Source organism: Phacochoerus africanus, chromosome 2 (genome assembly GCF_016906955.1).
Source record: "Phacochoerus africanus isolate WHEZ1 chromosome 2, ROS_Pafr_v1, whole genome shotgun sequence".
NCBI lineage: Eukaryota > Metazoa > Chordata > Mammalia > Artiodactyla > Suidae > Phacochoerus > Phacochoerus africanus.
In genome coordinates this window covers 165,811,415-165,831,521 of record NC_062545.1, presented here as the reverse complement: position 1 = coordinate 165,831,521, position 20,107 = coordinate 165,811,415, and the positions used below count along the sequence as shown (strand labels likewise).

At 40.9% G+C, this 20,107-nt stretch overlaps 1 protein-coding gene across 4 annotated transcripts in view; it reads left to right on the top strand.

Annotated features, from left to right (window-relative positions):
• Positions 1 to 3,323: 3,323 nt before the first annotated feature.
• DPP8 (dipeptidyl peptidase 8) overlaps positions 3,324 to 20,107 on the top strand; it is a 68,391-nt gene continuing 51,607 nt past the window's right edge. For 3 of the 4 annotated variants that reach the window (XR_007133150.1, XM_047767101.1, XM_047767102.1), the window contains exons 1-3: positions 3,324 to 5,363; positions 8,165 to 8,434; positions 17,103 to 17,215. Coding sequence is in view for 3 of the 4 variants with exons in the window: in XM_047767101.1 (XP_047623057.1) it covers positions 5,327 to 5,363; positions 8,165 to 8,434; positions 17,103 to 17,215 (420 nt within the window). In the remaining variant the exon portion in view is untranslated. The remainder of the gene's footprint in view (positions 5,364 to 8,164; positions 8,435 to 17,102; positions 17,216 to 20,107) is intronic. The other variant, XM_047767100.1, reaches the window with a different exon arrangement.

Below are 20,107 nucleotides of genomic sequence, written 5' to 3'. Positions count from 1 at the left end.
AGCACAGGAGAATATCTTTTTACTGTATACCCTTTTATACTTAAAAAATTTTGAATCACATGACAGTATTGAAAAATGCAAAAAAAGTTTAAGGATCTGGCATTGTCACTGTAGAAGCTGGAGTGGCTGCTGTGGCATAGGTTCAATTCCTGGCCTGGGAACATCCACGTTCCCAGGCCAGCACAGCACCATCCTGCCCCGAACAAACAAACAAAAAACTTACACGTGACAAAGAAAATTAGCTGGAAAGGCCCTTTTTTGTTATGGCAGCTTGGTTTGTACTATGCCCCCCCAAAGGTATAAAACATTGGAGGAACTGGAAAAACAAACTCTAGCCTATCATACCCTGTAATCAACTGTTATTAGTGTGTATTGTATGCTTATGATCGGTTTCCTCAACTAGATTAAAAATCTCCCTGAAACACACACTGCCTCCCTTTCGTATCCTGTAGCATCTAGTACAATGTGTTTCAGAAAGTAGATGCTTAAAATATATTGATGATAATGCCCAGTGATAGAAAAGTTTTAGTGAAATTGGCACAATCATGGTGAATGTAGCTAAAGGTAATATGAATTCATAGAATCATTTTGGAAAGCCATTTTGCAATATGTAACAAGAAAAATGGAGATGTTTATGCTAATTGGCCCTTTAAGTTTTCTTTTGGGATTTTATCCTAAGGAAATAATTTCAAGGAACATATATGCTGATGTTCCTGATGTTACATGGTGAAATTTTGGAAAATACTCAAGAATGACTAAATGGGGTTCCCGTTGTGGCTCAGCGGGTTAAGAATTCAACTAGTATTTGGAGTTCCCATCATGGCTCAGTGGCTGAGGAATCCGACTGGGAACCATGAGGTTGCGGGTTCGGTCCCTGGCCTTGCTCAGTGGGTTGAGGATCAGGCGTTGCTGTGAGCTGTGGTGTGGTCTGCAGATGTGGCTTGGATCCCGCATTGCTGTGGCTCTGGCGTAGGTCAGTGGCTACAGCTCCGAGTGGACCCCTGGCCTGGGAACCTCCATATGCCACAGGTGTGGCCCTAGAAAAGGCAAAAAGACAAAAAAAAAAAAAGGAATTCAACTAGTATCCATGAGGATGCAGGTTCGATCTCTGGCCTCGCAGCCCACGGTTCCCCAGAAAGGGTTCTCACTTGGCCTTACCACCCTAACTTTCACATTTCTCTGTCTGCTGTCCATTATGTCAGAATATGACTATTTCATGATGCTTTCTCATTTATTTCAGTCTATGGCAAGGATAGATCTGTATTAGCCCTGCCATGCTATTTATTGAGACCTCACATGCTAGACAACTTGTCTTTTCCTGGGGAGTTCCTAGTTAGGCTTTGCCAAACACACACGTTTAATTGATTACAAAGAACTACTTTAGCTTATATACAACAAAGGGAAGAATGCAACAAGTTGCCGGCTGCCTGTTGGTGTCCTTGTCCCACAAATGAAAAAGGTCACTACTGAAACAAAAGTTGTATAATACCCAGCTATTGAGGAGCCAGTTATAGGCTGAAGCTAAGGGGTTTTTTATATATTCTCAGCTCTATTCTGAGGGGGATCAGGGATGAGGCAGAAAGCCCACAGCTCATCAGAACTTGAGGGGAGATGAGAAGCTGTCCCAAGACAGCCTCCCAGGGGAGATTGCCCAACGGTCTTCATAAGCCTCTGGTCCTCTCCAGTTCTAGAAAGATCATAAATTCTTCTGCTAAGACTCAGATAAGCTTCAATTCCAGCCTTTGCCTGGGCGGCCTATGCAGACTCACGTAAGGTGACCAGGGTACATGGCGGAGATGTTCCCCTACAGCTTTCTCAGGGTTAGAGGCTTTTTAACACTGCCTGAGAAAGAGAAAATAAGATTTAAAACCATGGAATCTGAATTCAAATCTAGTTCAATCCATAATTAGCCGTGGGACTTCAGCAAGTCCTTTACCTTGCTCGGGCTTGTTTTTTTTAAAATTATATAATTTTTGTTTGTTTGCTTTTGAGGAGGTCTTTTTCTTCTTATCAGAATCTAAACTACACAAAGACAAGGATTTTCCAACTTTATTCACTGTTGTAGCCCTGGTGCTTGGAACAGTGACAAGCACATGGCAGAGATTCAGTAAACATTTGAGTGAATGAAATGAAATGAAAGATGTTTCATTGTAGTTTGTTAGCATGTGGTGGATTTGAAGCCTTAAAACCTATTTTTGGGGTGTTTGTTTTGCAGAAAATTCAGGAGTCCCAGTAAAAAAAAAAATGACTGTGCATTTCTTTTAGGGGAACTCAAGTAAAAAAGAGTCTGAGCAGAATTTCCTGATGGTGGGTTTAGGATCTGGTGTTGTCATTACTGGGTCTTGAGTCACTGCTGTGGTGAGGGTTTGATCCCCGGCAGGGGAACTTCTGCATGCTCGGGTGAGGCCAAAAAGAAAAAAGAAAAAGAAAAAAAGCCTGAGCAAAGATTCATTTAACAAGTGAATAATTACATACTGAAGAATGGAACATGGCACCCTAATGGATCTTTTATTAGTGATGTTATAATAAACCCTAAAGACATACAACTCTAACAAATGGTTCCTAACAATAGAAAATAGGGAAGGCCCAGCTTGTCCACTGTTTTCTTCTACACCTACCACTTTCCCAGTCATCTCCCCAGGTTTCCTTTTTCTTTTTCTCTCAGCCAATGTATGGCGTGGAATAGAAAATAAATTGTGGGTCAAGGGATCTGCCTCTAGTTCTGATAATATCAAGTCACTCACTTCCCTGCCCTGAGCCCCAGTTTCTTCACCTTTATGTCTTTGTGTGACACACATGGTTTTCCTTAATTGCAACTAAGTGACATTATTATATTTTTTTACAGATAAACTATGGCTCAAAGAGATTGACCCACCTGCAGAAGGACATTAGTTAGTACTAGAACCAAGCTTTCTCACTCCAAGTTCAGGTTTCTTTCCACCATAACAGTGAGACAGTCAGAACATCCCTAAGGCCTTGGCTTCTTCCCTCTCCATGTCATGGGGCTGGGATTTTTGTCTGGCTTGCTTCCCATTCTAATCTCAGCGTCTATAACTGCCTGGCACATAGAAGGTACTTAATATATATTTGTTGAATGAAAAAAAAAAAAGATGAGTAGAGACGCGCCACAATTCGTCCTGCGACTTCCAGCAAATCGAGGCCTCTTTTTCGATTTCCTCTGTCCCCAACCCCGGCCCAGTCTCCTCGCGTCTCTTTCGCTCCTCCAGCCACCAGACGGCACTGTCGTAAAGGACCCCCTCCCACCTAGCAGAGAGCGGTGCCCTTCTTGGCCTCGTTGCGCCTTCCCTGGTCGGAGGGCGGCTCACAAGAAACCGGAAGTGCTGCAGCCGCCGCTGCAGCCGCTACCGCCGCCGCCCTTAAGTGCCGTGTTCACCGCTTGGGTTGCCGCCGGCGCCGTCGCCAAGGAAGCCGCTTCAGCCCGGTTGGGAGTGGAGGCGGCGCGGCATGAAGCGGCGCAGGCCCGCTCCGTAGCGCGCGTCGGGACGGTCCGGGCGGGGCCGGGGGGGGGAAGGTGCAGTATCCGCCCCCTCTCCTTCTCCTTAGCCCGGGAGGCCTGCGTCCCAGCCCACTCGGGCCTCTCCGCCTCACCAAGGAGCGGCCTGGCGCGTCCCCCCGGTTAGCCCTCTCTGCGGCTTACCCGGCGCGCCGCCAAGCTCGGGCCACAGCCGGTGGCGGGGCCCTACTTGCCGGAAGAGGAAGCCGAGGCTCTCAGATTCCGAGTCAGCCAACGTCCACCGAGCGTCCCTTGAGCGCTGGCTGCTGGCCTCCGGACTTCCATGTCCGTTATCTTAATTGAGTCTAGCCGGGGTTGGGAGCCGGGTATTGTCCGGTCTTACAGATGAGAAATGGAATCCCACAGAGGCCAAAGGGTTTGCCTAAAGTCCGACTGTGGCAGATCGGATTCGAACTGAGATTTTCTCTTTTCCCAGCTGATATTCTTTCTGCCGCCCCACTCTAGGTCGAGTCCTTCCTTGTTCACTGGCCCCTTCTCATTCTGTTTTACCCTCCTGGGGCAGGATAGGTACTTTCCTTTCCTTTTTCAAACCTCTCCCCTCACACACTTTTCCTCTAAGACTAGGCATCTCCCTCACACCCCCTTCTCAACATTCTCTGTTACACTTTTCCTCTTCATTCTCATTTTAGCTTTCAACATCTTTGTCCACTTTGTGATAATGAACCTTTCAGCTCGCTGTGGATCCTGACAAATGAAATAGCTAGGCTTCAATGAGGGGTGGGATATGTTAAGTGTTCAAAATGGCCCCGGGATTAAAAATTAAGGCGTGACACTTGAATGGGTTCAAATTTAAGACTCTTGAAGATATTTTCTAACCTGACATGCTCTTCTCTGAATGAGAGGCTTAGCGCGTGGGAAGATGCCTTGACACCTTAGTCCGTTGGTGCTGTGTTAAGCACAACTTTTTTTCCCTCCATTTAGCGCCGGACTTTTCTCATCACATTTCCCTCCATCACCTGTTTGGGCTAGGAACGCCCAGAATTAAAACTGATAACAAAGTTACAGGTGTAATCACAGATCCTGTTTTTTTTTTCCCCCTTTTTCTAAACCAGAATTTCAACAAACTTAACACTTGCATTACCAGGGAAGTTCCCTAATTCAGTTATTTTCAGATACACGTGAAAAAGGAAGACGCAAAAATGGAATGCACTGAAGAGATAATACTTTATCTTGTGAAAAGCATATTATTTCCAAGTTAATTTTTTTTTACAAAAATGGCCAGTTCTATAATTCTTATTGGTTATTCTACTGAGTCTATCTCCAACCAGTGAAATATATATTCTGCAAAATAAAACAGTGGGCACATAGAAATAAATTTTATTATTAATCATTAGTAATTTTTGAGAATTTGCAATAGCCACTGAGTAACCTCACATATGTATGCCTTTTATTCTTTTTAAATTTCTTCCATAATTTTCCTCTTAATATATGGATGTCAGGATATACACTACTAATGCATATTCTTTTGAGTAAATTGGTGTATATATTTCTGAAATGAAGTAACTTTATAATTTTATAATTAAAATGCAGATACAGAGTAATTCAGGCATTTATATTATACCAAAAAGAATGTTTCTGCATTAATTTTAAGCACTATTTGAGACTTTAGGTTTAAATCTTTTGGGCCATATGTGATCCATTTTAATAATGATCAACAGCCTTTTATCTTATTTCATTATCCTGGTGAGCAGGATTGGATGGTGAGAAAAAGAAAGACTCCTCTGAGAAGAGAACAGGATGAGCAGAGGGATCTGTGCTTGAAGTTGAGTCACTTGAGAAAGATCTCTTTGAATGTGGAAGAGATCTGAGCAGATGAAAATACAATCAGGTAGGCACCAGGGAAGACCCTTAAATTAAGAGGTAGGTGGGGTAGTGATGTATATACACTGTGCTGAGAATGTGTACTGACCTCTTCTAATTTTTAAAATTAGAAAACGCGAGTCACATGTTTTGAGAATGCATTTGTATATAAATTGGTATGAAAATCTGGAAATTAACTCATTTAGTTACACATGTAAATTATTAAAATTATGCAATATCAGATCTATCCCAGGGAAATGTAGGATGTACATTTGTCAGAAAATACAGAGGAATAGTGTCATTTGAGCTGTAAAATGTGTGTGAGGTGGGGGGAGAGAAACAGTCCAGGGACCTAGTGCAATTTAGGAATACTAGATGGTTTTGCTTAAGTGCAAGGTGTCAAGTTAATGATGACTCAAGAAGCTGAGCAGTAAGCTTTGGGAAGTCTGTGCTGAGCTTTCCTGTTCTATCCCCATCTCTGTTGTTTCCAGCAGTTGTTTGGGGGTGAAGTTCCGAACTTAACACAAGGGGAGTTGAGAAAAATGAGCCCAGTTTGTATATCTTCTTTCACCTGTCCCTCACTCTATTAGGAATGGGACTAGAACCACTAATATATGTCATAGAAAGCAGACTTTTACCAGCTTTTAGATGGGCAAACCACCACTACTGTCATATACTGCTACTTAATATCAGTGTGCTGAATAGTAGTTGAGCTAAATGACTTTTTCTTTGTTGAGCTCTTTGCAGTTTAATCATTGGAGGTAAATGCGCTACAGATTGTGTACTTGTAGAACTCTCCAATGGGTTTTCTGGCTGCTTTTGCTATTGTTACATTGAAAATGGTAATATAGGTCACTTATGCTTGAAAAAAGACACAATATCCTGGCCACAGTTGTGTTTATTTCACATGCCATACAGCACACCTGATAAGACTAATTCAAACCCCATGTGCCTTTTTTTTTTTTGTCTTTTTGCCATTTCTTGGGCTGCTCCCGCGGCATATGGAAGTTCCCAGGCTAGGGGTCTAATCAGAGCTGTAGTTGCCAGCCTACGCCAGAACCACAGCAAAGCGGGATCCGAGCCACGTCTGCAACCTACACCTCAGCTCATGTCAACTTGGGATCCTTAACCCACTGAGCAAGGCCAGAGATCGAAATCTCAACCTCATGGTTCCTAGTCGGATTCGTTAACCAGTGCACCACGATGGGAACTCCCCCATGTGTCTTTTTTAGGGCCACACCTGCAGCATATGGAGGTTCCCAGGCTAGGGGTCAAATTGGAGCTGTAGCTGCCGGCCTACGCCACAGCCACAGCAATGCAGGATCCGAGCCGTGTCTGCGACCTACATGTGGTTGGTAGTTTTTACCACAAACTCTTCTTAATCTGCAAAATTAAGCTTAAAAAAGTACATCGTATTAAATATACAACCATGTATTGATTTTTTCATAGAAATAGTTAATAATTATGTGAATTGGTTACACAAAGGCAGTCTAGTTTATCTCCCAAGTCCACATTTTTTTTTTGTCTTTTTGTTGTTATTGTTGCTATTTCTTGGGCCGCTCCCGCGGCATATAGAGGTTCCCAGGCTAGGGGTTGAATCGGAGCTGTAGCCACCGGCCTACGCCACAGCCACAGCAACTCGGGATCCGAGCCGCGTCTGCAACCTACACCACAGCTCACAGCAACGCCGGATCGTTAACCCACTGAGCAAGGGCAGGGACTGAACCCGCAACCTCATGGTTCCTAGTCGGATTCGTTCACCACTGCGCCACGACGGGAACTCCTAAATCCACATGTTTTTGACATTTATTAGTTCAAAAAGAGCAGGTTATCCCACAATTTTTGTTTATGTTGCTCCTTTTTAGTAGTGTTATGACTGATGCATGTCAGAATATTATACAATGACTTATGATAACACCTCTTGTTATTTTTTCTGATACTTTGCACCTGTTATATTTGAATATTGAAATAGAGAAAGGAAAAATAATCCTCTTCTGGAACATCATTAGTAGATGAAATGTTAACATTGTTTTGGGATTAAACTGGTAAATTGGGTTCAGACTTTTATCAAAATATTGATAGTGCAAACATTAAATGTTTTCTCCGTAAACTACTTCAACTAAAGCCACTTGGAGATCGTACCTTTTTTTTTTTTTTTTTCCCTCTCATTGTATCATGGAGTAAAACTTGTATTATTTGTAATAAGGGTCTAGGCAAGAGCAAAAGACAAGAAAAATGTACCAGTCAGGTCTTTTGTTGTTTGGGGTCCCACTGAAAAAGAAACAGTGTTTATGTTATCTTGGGTAAGTGCCCTAGGAAGGTTAGTACAAGTATATTGTTTGCAACAATTTTATTACTGTCCTAAAGGGCTGTGGTTATTTCTGTTAGCTGAAGAGGCCGCCTTTATCCAAAGTGTTGCCTTTTTTAAGTGCAAAAACACTTAGTTCCCTTAGCACATTTAGCTACACTCTTGACAGGCTCCTGGAAGGAGAATAGCAGCCAATTGGCATATGGCCTGTTTCCTTCTAGTGTGGGAAAGAAAAAGGAATTTTGGCAAGAGATACTTCAGGAGAGACTTTTATAAAAGTTCCCAAAGGGATTTGTAGTCTCTGTGAAATAGAGATGACCTCAATTAAAAAAAAAAAAATCTCATTTTTAAACTGAACATAGAGATGGGGGAGCTATTGCTTTTCTTTCTAGGTTTCATTGCAACTGTACTGAAGAGCATTTTTTTCCCTCTTTTTTGGGGGGGGGCATGTTGACTATCAGACATTCTGATTAATATAAGAGAAGGCAGACCTGTGAACTTCATGTGCCTTGCTTTCCTAGGAAAATGCACCATGGCAGCAGCGATGGAAACAGAACAGCTGGGTGTTGAGATCTTTGAAACTGCAGAGTGTGAGGAGAATATTGAATCACAGGATCGGCCTAAATTGGAGCCATTTTATGTTGAGCGATATTCTTGGAGTCAGCTTAAAAAGCTGCTTGCTGATACCAGAAAATATCATGGATACATGATGGCTAAGGCACCACATGATTTTATGTTTGTGAAGAGAAACGATCCAGATGGGCCTCATTCAGACAGGATCTATTACCTTGGTGAGTATGAAGTCACAGCTCCTGAAAGGAAATTCTTTCTTTCTTTTTTTTTTTTTTTTAATAGGGCCGCATTCATGGCATCTGGAGGTTCCCAGGCTAGGAGTGGAATTGGAGCTGTAGCTGCTGGCCTACACCACAGCCACAGCAACGCCAGATCTGAGCCGAGTCTGTGACCTACACCACAGCTCAGGGCAATGTCGGATACCCAACCCACTGAGCAAGGCCAGGAGTCGAACCTGCAACCTCATGGTTCCTAGTCGGATTCATTTCTGCTGAGCCACAACAGGAACTCCTCCCGAAATTCTTTCTTAACTCAGACTTAGAGGCTAGATGCAATTGGCACTCAGATTTTGGTGAATAAGTGAATCAGTAATAGTTCCATTAAGGGGAAAAAAAGTGATTTGAAGAACTTGAGTTTTGGTGCTGTTCTAATTTTGTTTTGTCCCATTAACTTTATTCTTTTTTTTGCAGGTCACAAATCATGAATCGATCATGATCTTACTTTCAGAGTCAAAGTTAAAGATGCTAGTATTACTTCTTCCTAAAGCTAGTTCAAAATGACTTTTCTTAGGAGTGGTCAGATTAGGAACACAAATAATAAAATCAATAGTTTGTTGCACATCTTAACAGAAGCTGCTTTCAGTTTTTTATTTTTATTATTATTATTATTATTATTATTATTTTTTGGCTTTTTGCTATTTCTTGGGCCGCTCCCGCAGCATATGGAGGTTCCCAGGCTAGGGGTCCAATCGGAGCTGTAGCCACCGGCCTACACCAGAGCCACAGCAACGCGGGATCCGAGCCGCGTCTGCAACCTACACCACAGCTCACGACAACGCCGGATCGTCAACCCACTGAGCAAGGGCAGGGACCGAACCCGCAACCTCATGGTTCCTAGTCGGATTCGTTAACCACTGCGCCACGACGGGAACTCCTGCTTTCAGTTTTTTAAACCAAGGCTAGTTTCAGTCTCCTCCTCCTCATTCACTCCAGATTTAAGGTCTATCTACATTAAATATATTATTTTTATTATTATTATTAGTATTAGTCTTTTTAGGGCCGCACCCATGACATATGGAGGTTCCCAGGCTAGGGGTCTAATCGGAGCTGTAGCCGCCGTTCTCTTCCACAGCCATAGTAGCAAGGGATCTGAGCTGCGTCTGCAACCTACACCACAGCTCACGGCAACGTCAGATCCTTAACCAACTGAGCAAGGCCAGGGATTGAACCTTCCTTCTCATGGATGCTAGTCAGATAAGTTTACGCTGAACCACGATGTGAGCTCCTACATTAAATATGTTATACCACTGATTGATTATTTTGTTTCTTTGTTTATAATCTTAAATGCTTTACTAAGATACTATGGTAAAAGGAATAAGTAATAAATCCTGAGCAACTAGCATGCCTAGACACAGATTAGTATTCAAAGAAACGAGTACTCTACCACATATATAGACACAAGGTTGTGGATAAAGAATCACAAGCCTTGGAATCAGAAGCCTGGGCTCTAGTATAAGCTTCAAGGCTAACTGATTTACCCTGTGGGTCTCAATTTCCTCATCTGTTAAAAAATGAGGATTAATATCTATCTTATAGGATTATCTTAAGTATTACACATTTTACATGAAAACATTTCTAAACTTAAATATTAATAAACACAATACTCTTCTTGTACAACCAAAGTTTTACTATGGTTAGTTTGAACAAGGAAACCTAGAAAGGGAAAGAAAAAAATTATTTGTAAATCCCATTCCTATCCTCCAAGCAACTGTCTGCATTACAGTGTTATTTTTAGGATTAGAAATAATAGTTGTGAAGTTCCCATCGTGGCGCAGCAGAAATGAACCTGACTAGGAACCATGAGGTTGTGTGTTCGATCCCTGGTCTCACTCAGTGAGTTAAGGATCTGGCATTGCCGTGAGCTGTGGTGTAGGTCACAGACGAGGCTCGGATCCCTCGTTGCTATGGTTGTGGTGTAGGCTGGCAGCTGTAGCTCCAATTCGACCCCTAGCCTGGGAACCTCCATATGCCGCAGGTATGACCCTGAAAAGACAAAAAAAAGAAGTAATAGTTGTAAATTATAGTTATATTGCCTGGCACTCAGAAACTGGTAAGTATTATTTGTATTATTATTAACTTAAGTCCTAAGGGCCAGAAGTTCCTGTTGTGGCTCAGCAGGTTAAGCACCTGAAACTGTCTACATGAGGATGCAGGTTCAATCCCTGGCCTCACTTGGTGGGTTAAGGATCCAGCGTTACTGCCATCTGTGACATAGGTTGCAGATTCGCCTTGGATCCAAAATTGCCTTGGCTGTGGTGTAGGCCTCTGCTGCAGTTCCAGTTTGACCCCCGGCCTAGGAACTTCCAGATGCTGCAAGTATAGCCATAAAAAGTGTGGGGGGGGGGGAAGAAAAGGAAAAGAAAACCCATCCATGATTACTAAATCAGCCAGTTTGGTTGGAAGAGAGGAAAAAATTGGGGGAGGAGAGGAAGCCTTATATTTATTATCATATTTTAAAATTACAACTCTAGTATAGTCCATAATTTTTTACTATAAGCAAATGTCTCACAAAACGATTATGAATTACCATTAAAACTGCATAAAGAAAGGGATTTCACTCCCAGTGCAGTAGTTGAAATGGAATTACAAGCCCATAAATTTTGGAGTGTCCTTCCCATAGTCATGCTAGTTTATTTTCCGGAGCCAGAGCCTTAAGGGAATGAATATTTTGTTGGTAGAGTGAGGGAGAAAAGGATGTGAGAGAGGTGGGAACACTGGAAGGTAGAAAAGGAATGGTGAAATAGCTAGAGACTGTGTGAGGGCACTGACTTCCTATCGTGCCTTTTTAATTAAGTTTTTAAAAATAGTTATCCTCCCCTCTTCCACAACTGTTTGAAATGTTGTTTGTTTGTCTTTTTAGGGCCACACCCGTGACATACGGAGTTTCCCAGGTTTGGGGTCCAATTGGGAGCTGTAGCCACTGGCCCATGCCAGAGCCACAGCAACTTAGGATCCAAGCCACGTCTGTGACCTACACCACGGCTCAGGGCAACGCCAGATCCTTAACCCACTGAGTGAGGCCAGGGATCGAACCTGAGTCCTCATGGATGCTAGTTGGGTTCACTAACCGCTGAGACACATGGGAACTCCGGTTTTGTTTTTTTTAGAGCCACACCTTCGGTATGTAGAAGTTCCCAAGCTAGGGGTCAAATCAGTGTTACAGCTGCCAGTCCAAGCCACAGCCATGGCAACAGCAGATCCAAGCCTTATCTCTGACCTACACAGCAGCTGGTGGCAACACTGGATCCTTAACTCACTGAGTGAGGCCAGGGATTCTATCCGCATCCTCATGGATGCTATGTTGGGTTCTCAACCCGCTAAGCCACAACAGGAACTTCCTTATTTTTTTTTGTTTTTGTTTTTGATATTTAGGGCCACACCTGCGGCGTATGGAGGTTCCCAGGCTAGGGGTCGAATCGGAGCTATAGCTGCCAGTTTACACCACAGCATAGCAACACCAGATCCAAGCCACACCTTCAACCTACACCACAGCTCATGGCAGTGCCAGATCCTTAACCCACTGAGTGAGGCCAGGGATCGAACACTCAACCTCATGGTTCCTAGTTGGATTCCTTTCCGCTGTGCCACAATGGGAACTCCCTTATTTTGTTTTTTAAAGAGATTCTCAGCATGAGTCCACATAAGAAATTAAATACTCTTTTTTTTTAAAAAGCAACTTCAGAGTATTCCTTTATATAATTGTGCCATATTTTACTAAACCATGCCTAATAATCGGCATTTAGGTTTTTCAAATTTGCTGTTATAAAAAAATGAAGCAGCAAGTATCACTGTATTGGATTATTTTGTACATGTGTGAATTTACTTATTAGACTAACTCCAAAGATACAATGTGTATATATTCTGAGTTTTTATTGATATTGCCAAATTGCTCCTCCGTTGAGGTTAGAGATTTTACCTTTTTTTTTTTTTTTGTCTTTTGTCTGTTTAGGGCTGCACCCTTGGCATATGGAGGTTCCCAGGCTAGGGGTCAAATCAGAGCTGTAGCTGGTGGCTTATACCACAGCCACAGCAACACCAGGTCCAGCCAGATACATTGTGAAATGACTGCCACAGTCTTGTTGACACCAGTCATCATACATATTTAATAAAAAATAAAATTTTTTTCTTGTGATGAGAACTTTTAAGATTTACTCTCTTAACAACTTTCAAATTTGCAATAATACAGTATTATCAATTATAAGGCATCATGTACATTGTATCCCATTTCATTATAGTTTTAAAGTTTTTAGAAAATTTTATTGGGGTATAATTGACTTACAGTGTTGTGTTAGTTTCAGGTATACAACAAAGGGAATCAGTTATACATGTATCCTTTTTTTAGATTCTTTTCTCATGCAGGTTATTATATGGTATTGAGTAGATTTCCCTGTGCTATAGAGTAGATCCTTGTTATTTATCTATTTTATTTTTTTGTCTTTTGTCTTTTTAGGGCCATACCCACGGCATATGGAGGTTCCTAGGCTAGGAGTCTATAATCAGAGCTGTTGCTGCCGGCCTACACCACAGTCACAGCAACACCAGATCCTACCTGCATCTGCGACCTACACCACAGCTCATGGCAATGCTGGATCCTTAACCCACTGAGCAAGGCAGGGATCGAACCCTCAACCTCATGGTTCCTAGTTGGATTTGTTTCTCCTGCACCACTACGGGAACTCCTATTTATCTATTTTATATATAGTAGTGTGTACATAGTAATCCCAAACTTCTAATTTACCCCTTCCTCCCAACATTTCCCCTTTGGTAACCATAAGTTTGAAGTCTTTGAGACTTTCTATTTTGGGAGTAAGTTCTTTTGTATCGTTTTTTATTAGATTCCGCATGTTAGTGATTTCATATATATTTGTTTTTTTCTGACTTAACTCAGTTTGATAATCTGTAGGTCCATCCATGTTGCTGCAACTGGCATTATCTCATTTTTTATAGCTGAGTAATATTCCATTGTTTTTATATACCATATCTTCTTTATCCATTCATCTATTAATGGACATTTAAGTTGCTTCCATGTCTTGGCTATCATAAATAGTGCTACAGTGAACATTGGTGTGCATCTATCTCTTTGAATTATGATTTCCTTCAGATGCATGCCTAGGAGTGGGATTGCTGGATCATATAGTAGTTCTATTTTTTGTTTCTCAAAGAACCTCTGTACTCTTCTTATAATGGTTGCACCAGTTTACATTTCCACCAGCAGTGTAGGAGGGTTCCCTTTTTTCCACCCCTCTCCAGCATTAATTGGTGGTGGCCATTCTGACTGGTGTGAGTTGATACCTCATTTTAGTTTTGATTTGTATTTCTCTAATAAATAATGATGTTGAGCATCTTTTCATGTGTTTTTTGGCCATCTGTCTTTGCAGAAATGTCTATTTAGATCTTCTGCCTATTTTTTAATTGGATTGTTTGTTTTTTGGCGATAAAGCTGCCTGAGATATTTGTATATTTTGGAGATTAATCACTTGTAAGTCACTTCCTTTGCAATGATTTTCTCCCATTCTGAGGGTTATCTTTTCATTTTGTAATGGTTTTCTTTGCCATGCAAAAGCTTTTAAGTTTAATTAGGACCCATTTTGTCTTTTTTTTTGGCCGCCCCATGATGAATGGCATTCCTGGGGAATCAGATCTGAGCCACAGTGGCAGCCTACACTGCTGCTGCAGCAATGTGGGTTCCTTTAACCCACTGTGCCCAACTGGGGATCAACCTGTGTCTTGGCTCTGCAAAGACACCACCGATCCCATCGCACTGCAGTGGGAACTCCAATATAGTTTTAATTCCTATTTCTCTTATGAGTGAGGTTGAGCATCCTTTCACATATTTATAAAACATTTGTCTTTCCTTTTCTGTGTCTGATCTGTTTGTAATTGTCTTTTTTTTTTTTTAATTGGGTTGTGTGTACCTTTATAGATGTAAAACTTTTTTTTTTTTTTTGGTACAATAAGGGAATTAACTCCTAGCATTTTTGCCTGAGGTTTAATTTGTCTTTTGCCTTTAGTGCCTTATGCCATATAGAAATTTGTGAATCTTTTTGGTAGTTAAATTTCTACTTTTATGTGGTGTTGTATCATATCTAGAAAAGATTTCTCCAAATTATATTTTGAAAAATCCTTATATACTTTGGATTTTATTTTATTCTATTGTTCTGTCTATTAAATCAAGTACCAATGCTATATTGCATTAATTATCATAGTTTTAGATGTTTTACTGTTTGATAGCACTAGTCACCCTTCATCACTCTTTTTCATGCTTTTCTTGACTGTTTTCTAATGATTTTTATTTTTTCCCTTAAAGCTGATTTACAGTGTTCTGTCAATTTTCTGTTGTACAGCACGATGACTCAGTCACACATACATATGTATGTTCTTTTTTCTCACATCATGCTCCATCTTAAGTGACTAGAGATGGTTCCCAGTGCTATACAGTGCTTATCCATTCCAGAGGCAATAGTTTACATCTATTAACCCCAGGTTCCCAATCCATCCCACTCCCTCCCACTCCCCCTTGGCAACCACAAGTCTGTTCTCCAAGTCCCTACATTTCTTTCTGTGGAAAGGTTCATATGTGCCCTATTTAAGATTCCAGCTAAAAGTGATATAATATGGTATTTGTCTTTCTCTCTGACTTACTTCACTTAGTAGGAGAGTCTCTAGTTCCATCCATGTTGCTGCAGATGGCATTATTTTGATCTTTTTTTGTGGCTGAGTAATATCCCATTGTGTATGTATACCACATCTTCTTAATCTATTCATCTGTTGATGGACATTTAGGTTGTTTCCATGTCTTGGCTATTGTGAATAGTGCTGCAGTGAACATGCGGGTACATGTGTCTTTTTCAAGGAAAGCTTTGTGTGGATATATGCCCAAGAGTCATATGGTAGTTCTATGTATAGTTTTCTAAGGTACCTTCGTACTGTTTTCCATAGTGGTTGTATTTTGACTATTTTTGTTTGCATGTTTTTCTGTAAGCACTTAAAATTAGCTTATAGGAGCTTCCCAGTGGCATAATGGATTAAGGACCTGGTGTTTTCGTTGCTGTGGCTCAGGCCTGGGAATTTTCACCTGCTGCAGATGCAGCTAAAAATAAATAAAATAAGCTTGTAAAGCTCCTTTCTCCCAATCTTAATTGTTTTGGAATTACATTATATTTATAGATGAAGTTAGGGGAAATTGACAGTCTTTAAGATGTTGAGCTATTCAAAAAGTGCCATTTCAGAGTTCCTGTCATGGCTCAGTGGCTAACGAATCTGTCTAGGAACCATGAGTTGTGGGTTCAATCCCTGGCCTTGCTCAGTGGGTTAAGGATCCGGTGTTGCCATGAGCTGTGGTGTGGGTTGCAGAGGCGGCTTGGATCCTGCGCTGCTGCGGCTGTGGTGAAGACCAGTGGCTACAGCTCCCATTAGACCCCTAACCTGGGAACCTTCATATGCTGAGGATGCGGCCCTAGAAGAGGCAAAAAGACCAAAAAAAAAAAAAAGTGCCATTTCATTTGCTTTGTCTTTTATATCCATCTGAATTTTAATTTTTTCCATATAAATCTGTTTGAAAAATTTTAATATACTTTGGCCAATGTATCAACAGGAAATAGCAACGGGAAAAGCCTGTTTTATGTTTATAGAGAACTGGTGTATGTGCATAAAATGCTTTGGAAATTTTGTTGTTGTTGTTGTTGTTGTTGCTATTTCTTGGGCCGCTCCCGCGGCATATGGAAGGGGTTGAATCAGAGCTGTAGCCACCAGCCTACGCCACAGCCACAGCAACGCGGGATCCGAGCCGTGTCTGCAACCTACACCACAGCTCGTGGCAACGCCGGATTGTTAACCCACTGAGCAAGGGCAGGGACCGAACCCGCAACCTCATGGTTCCTAGTCGGATTCGTTAACCACTGCGCCACGACGGGAACTCTGGAAATTTTTATTAATCATAATTGAAGCCAAGGAAGGCATTATGTAACATGGAGAAGCTTCAAGAGGGGCAACTGAAGTGATTGTAGGGAATGGCTCTCATCTGAGGATAGATGAGAACCAGCTTTTCCTATTTGTAGGTTGAATGTTTGTAGAAGGAAAGGGCTTATGGAGGATATGATCATATTTTGAAAGATTATGAATGGTATGGTAGGTGACTGTAGTCTCAGGAATTGTGTAACAGTAAATCTGGGATGCGTAATATAGATATTTCTAAATAAATACTTAAAATGATTTGTAAAAAGAAGAAGCTTAGTAATCTGATGTTGTCACAGAGCACCCCCATTTGGAATCTAGTGAGCCTATTGCCAACCTGTACAACACTAACAATTTTCAAAAGTAAAAAACTAAAAATGACACTTGTCCGTACATCATCTTAAACACTTCTTTGTTTTGAGAGGGACTAAAATTTAAATATCAAAATGGAACTTGAGTATTTTTTTGTGAAGCCTAGGTTTTATTGAAGAAAATTGCCATGACATATGGCATGTGCATTTCTTACTTGCTAATGTTTGTTATAGGTCCCATGGAGAGCAAAATTTTGTATTATATTGGTGGCATTATGTACTTACTACTATGCTGTAGATTGCCATTTCTAAAATGACAAAAAAATGATTGTTTTCTTTTATAGCTATGTCTGGTGAGAACAGAGAAAATACACTGTTTTATTCTGAAATTCCCAAAACTATCAACAGAGCAGCAGTCTTAATGCTCTCTTGGAAGCCTCTTTTGGATCTTTTTCAGGTAGGATTAAACATTGTTACTCTTTTGCTTTGGTGTATGTTTTTAGATGTTGTTGTTGTTTGTGTTTTTAGGGCCACACCTGCGGCAGATGGAAGTTCCCCGGCTAGGGGTCAAATTGGAGCTGTAGCTGCTGGCCAATGCCACAGCCTCAGCAATACCAGATCCTTAACCCACTGAGCAAGGCCAGTGATTGAACCCATGTCCTCAGGGATACTAGTTGGGTTTCTTACCACTGAGCCATGACAACTGCTGGATCTTCATAAACTTACTGTGTAAACCTATATCAAGTCTTTTGTTCCATTGACAGTTATTCTTATTTACAAATTGTCTTATTTTGGGTTGTTGGAAACCCCTTCAACTTGAAATGTTAAAATCCTTTTGACATGACCCTGGTAATACTTGATAGATCTCTTGTTTTCTGATGTGAAAATGTTTCATAATCATTTTTTACATTGCTTATCCCAATAGCTCTGGTTCCTTTAGGGGAAAGTGGTATTAAAGACTATGATCTGGGAGTTCCTGCTGTGGCACAGTGGGGTTGGCAGCATCTTGGGAGTGGTGGGAAACAGGTTTGGTCCCTGGCCTGGTAAGGATCTGCAGTTGCCACAGCTGCAGCTTAGGTTGCATCTGTGGCTGGGATCTGATCCCTGGCCCGGGAACTCCATATGCTGAGGGGCAGCCAAAAAAAATAAAAAGACCATGATCTGGAAACTGTGCCACAGCTTTCGGAAACACTGGATCCTTAACTCACTGAGTGAGGCCACATCATTATGGTCACTGTGTTGAGTTCGTAACCCGCTGAACCACAGTGGGAGCTTCTTAAGAGATATTTAAAACAAAAAGATTAGAATTAGTAAAACAATGAATTTGCTAGTTTTTTCCATCAGAGCCTAACACACACACACACACACACACACACACACACACACACACAAATGTAATTTAACATTAATTAAAAATGATACAGTGAATACAAAAAACTAAATGGATATTTAGCAGGATTCTAAAGTTGTCTTATTTTTAACTTGATATTATTTTAAGTTTGCAGGTGTACACCTTTATTTGCTAGTCATACATTCCAATAAACATGTCTTGGCTAATTTTAAACTATTTGTCCTTGACAGCACAAATCATATCTGTTTCCCTTATTTATCATCCCCTTACTTATCTTTTTATTGATCGTAAAAGAACACTTATTGAAGTTCCTGTTGTGGCACAGTGAAAACGAATCTGACTAGTATCTGTGAGGATGAGGGTTTGATTCCTGGCCTTGCTCAGTGGGTTGGAGATCTGGTGTTGCCCTGAGCCGTGGCGTAGGTCGAAGACGTGGCTGGGATCCATTGTTGCTGTGGCTATGGTCTGCAGCTCTGATTTGAGCCCTGGCCTGGGAACTTCCACAGGTGTGGCCCTAAAAAGCAAAAAAAAAAAAAAAAAAGAAAAGAAAAGAAAAGCAAAAAAAAAAAAAGAAAAAAACTGCTTAGTGAGGGAAAATGTGGATGTAAAAATTTTTTAATTTTTAAAATTTTTCATTTCTTTTTTTTAATTACTGAATGAATTTTATTACATTTATACTTGTACAATGATCTTCACAACCCACTTTTATAGCATTTGCATCCCAAACCCCAGGTGCATCCCCTCACCCCCCCAACCTGTCTCATTTGGAAACCATAAGATTTTCAAAGTCTGTGAGTCAGTATCTGTTCTACAAAGCAGTTCATTGTGTCCTTTTTTTAGATTCCACATGTTAGTGATAGCATATGATGTTGGTGTCTCACTGTCTGACAAACTTCACTTAGCATGATAATTTCTAGGCCCATCCATGTTGCTGTAAATGCTGTTATTTCTTTCCTTTTAATGGTAATGTTCCATTGTGTAAATGTACCACATCTTCTTTATCCACCCTCTGTCCATGGGCATTTACACTGTTTCCATGTCTTGGCTATTGTATATAGTGAACATTGGAGTACATTGTATCTTTTCAAGTCATGGTTTTCTCTGGATAGATGCCCAGGAGTGGGATTGTTGGATCAGATGGTAGTTCTATTTTTAGTTTTCTGAGGAATTTCCTTAGTGTTTTCCACAGTGGTTGCACCAATTTACATTTCCACTGACAGTGTACTAGGGTTCCCTTTTCTCCACACCCTCTCTAGCATTTATTTTTTGTAGACTTTTTGATGATGGCCATTCTGGCCGGTGTAAGGTGGTACTTCATAGTGGTTTTGATTTGCATTTCTCTAATAATTAGTGATGTTGAACATCCTTTCATGTGTTTTTTTGGCCATCTTTATGTCTTCTTTGGAGAATTGTCTGTTTAGATCTTCTGCCCATTTTTTGATGGGGTTGTTTATTTTTTTGGTATTGAGCTGCAGGAGGTGTTTATAAATTTTAGAGATTAATCCCTTGTCAGTTGCTTCATTTGCAAATATTTTCTCCCATTCTGTGGGTCGTCTTTTTTTTCCTTTAGGGTTTCCTTTGCTGTGCAGAAACTTTTAAGTTTAATTAAGTCCCATTTGTTTATTTTTGTTTTTATTGTCATTAGGAGGTGAATCTGAGAAGATGTTGCTGTCATTTATGTCGGAGCAGAGTGTGTGGCCTATGTTTTCCTCTCAGAGTTTAATAGTATCCGGTCTTTAGTATATTTAGGTCTTTAATCCATTTTGAGTTTATTTTTGTGTATGGTGTTAGGAAGTATTCTAATTTCATTCTTTTACATGTGGCTGTCCAGTTTTCCCAGCACCACTTATTGAAGGGACTGTCTTTTCTCCATTGTATATTCTTGCCTCCTTTGTCATAGATTAGTTGACTGTATGTACGTGTGTGGGTTTAATTCTGGGCTTTCTCTCCTGTTCCACTATTCTATATTTCTCTCTTTGTGCCAGTACCATGCAGTTT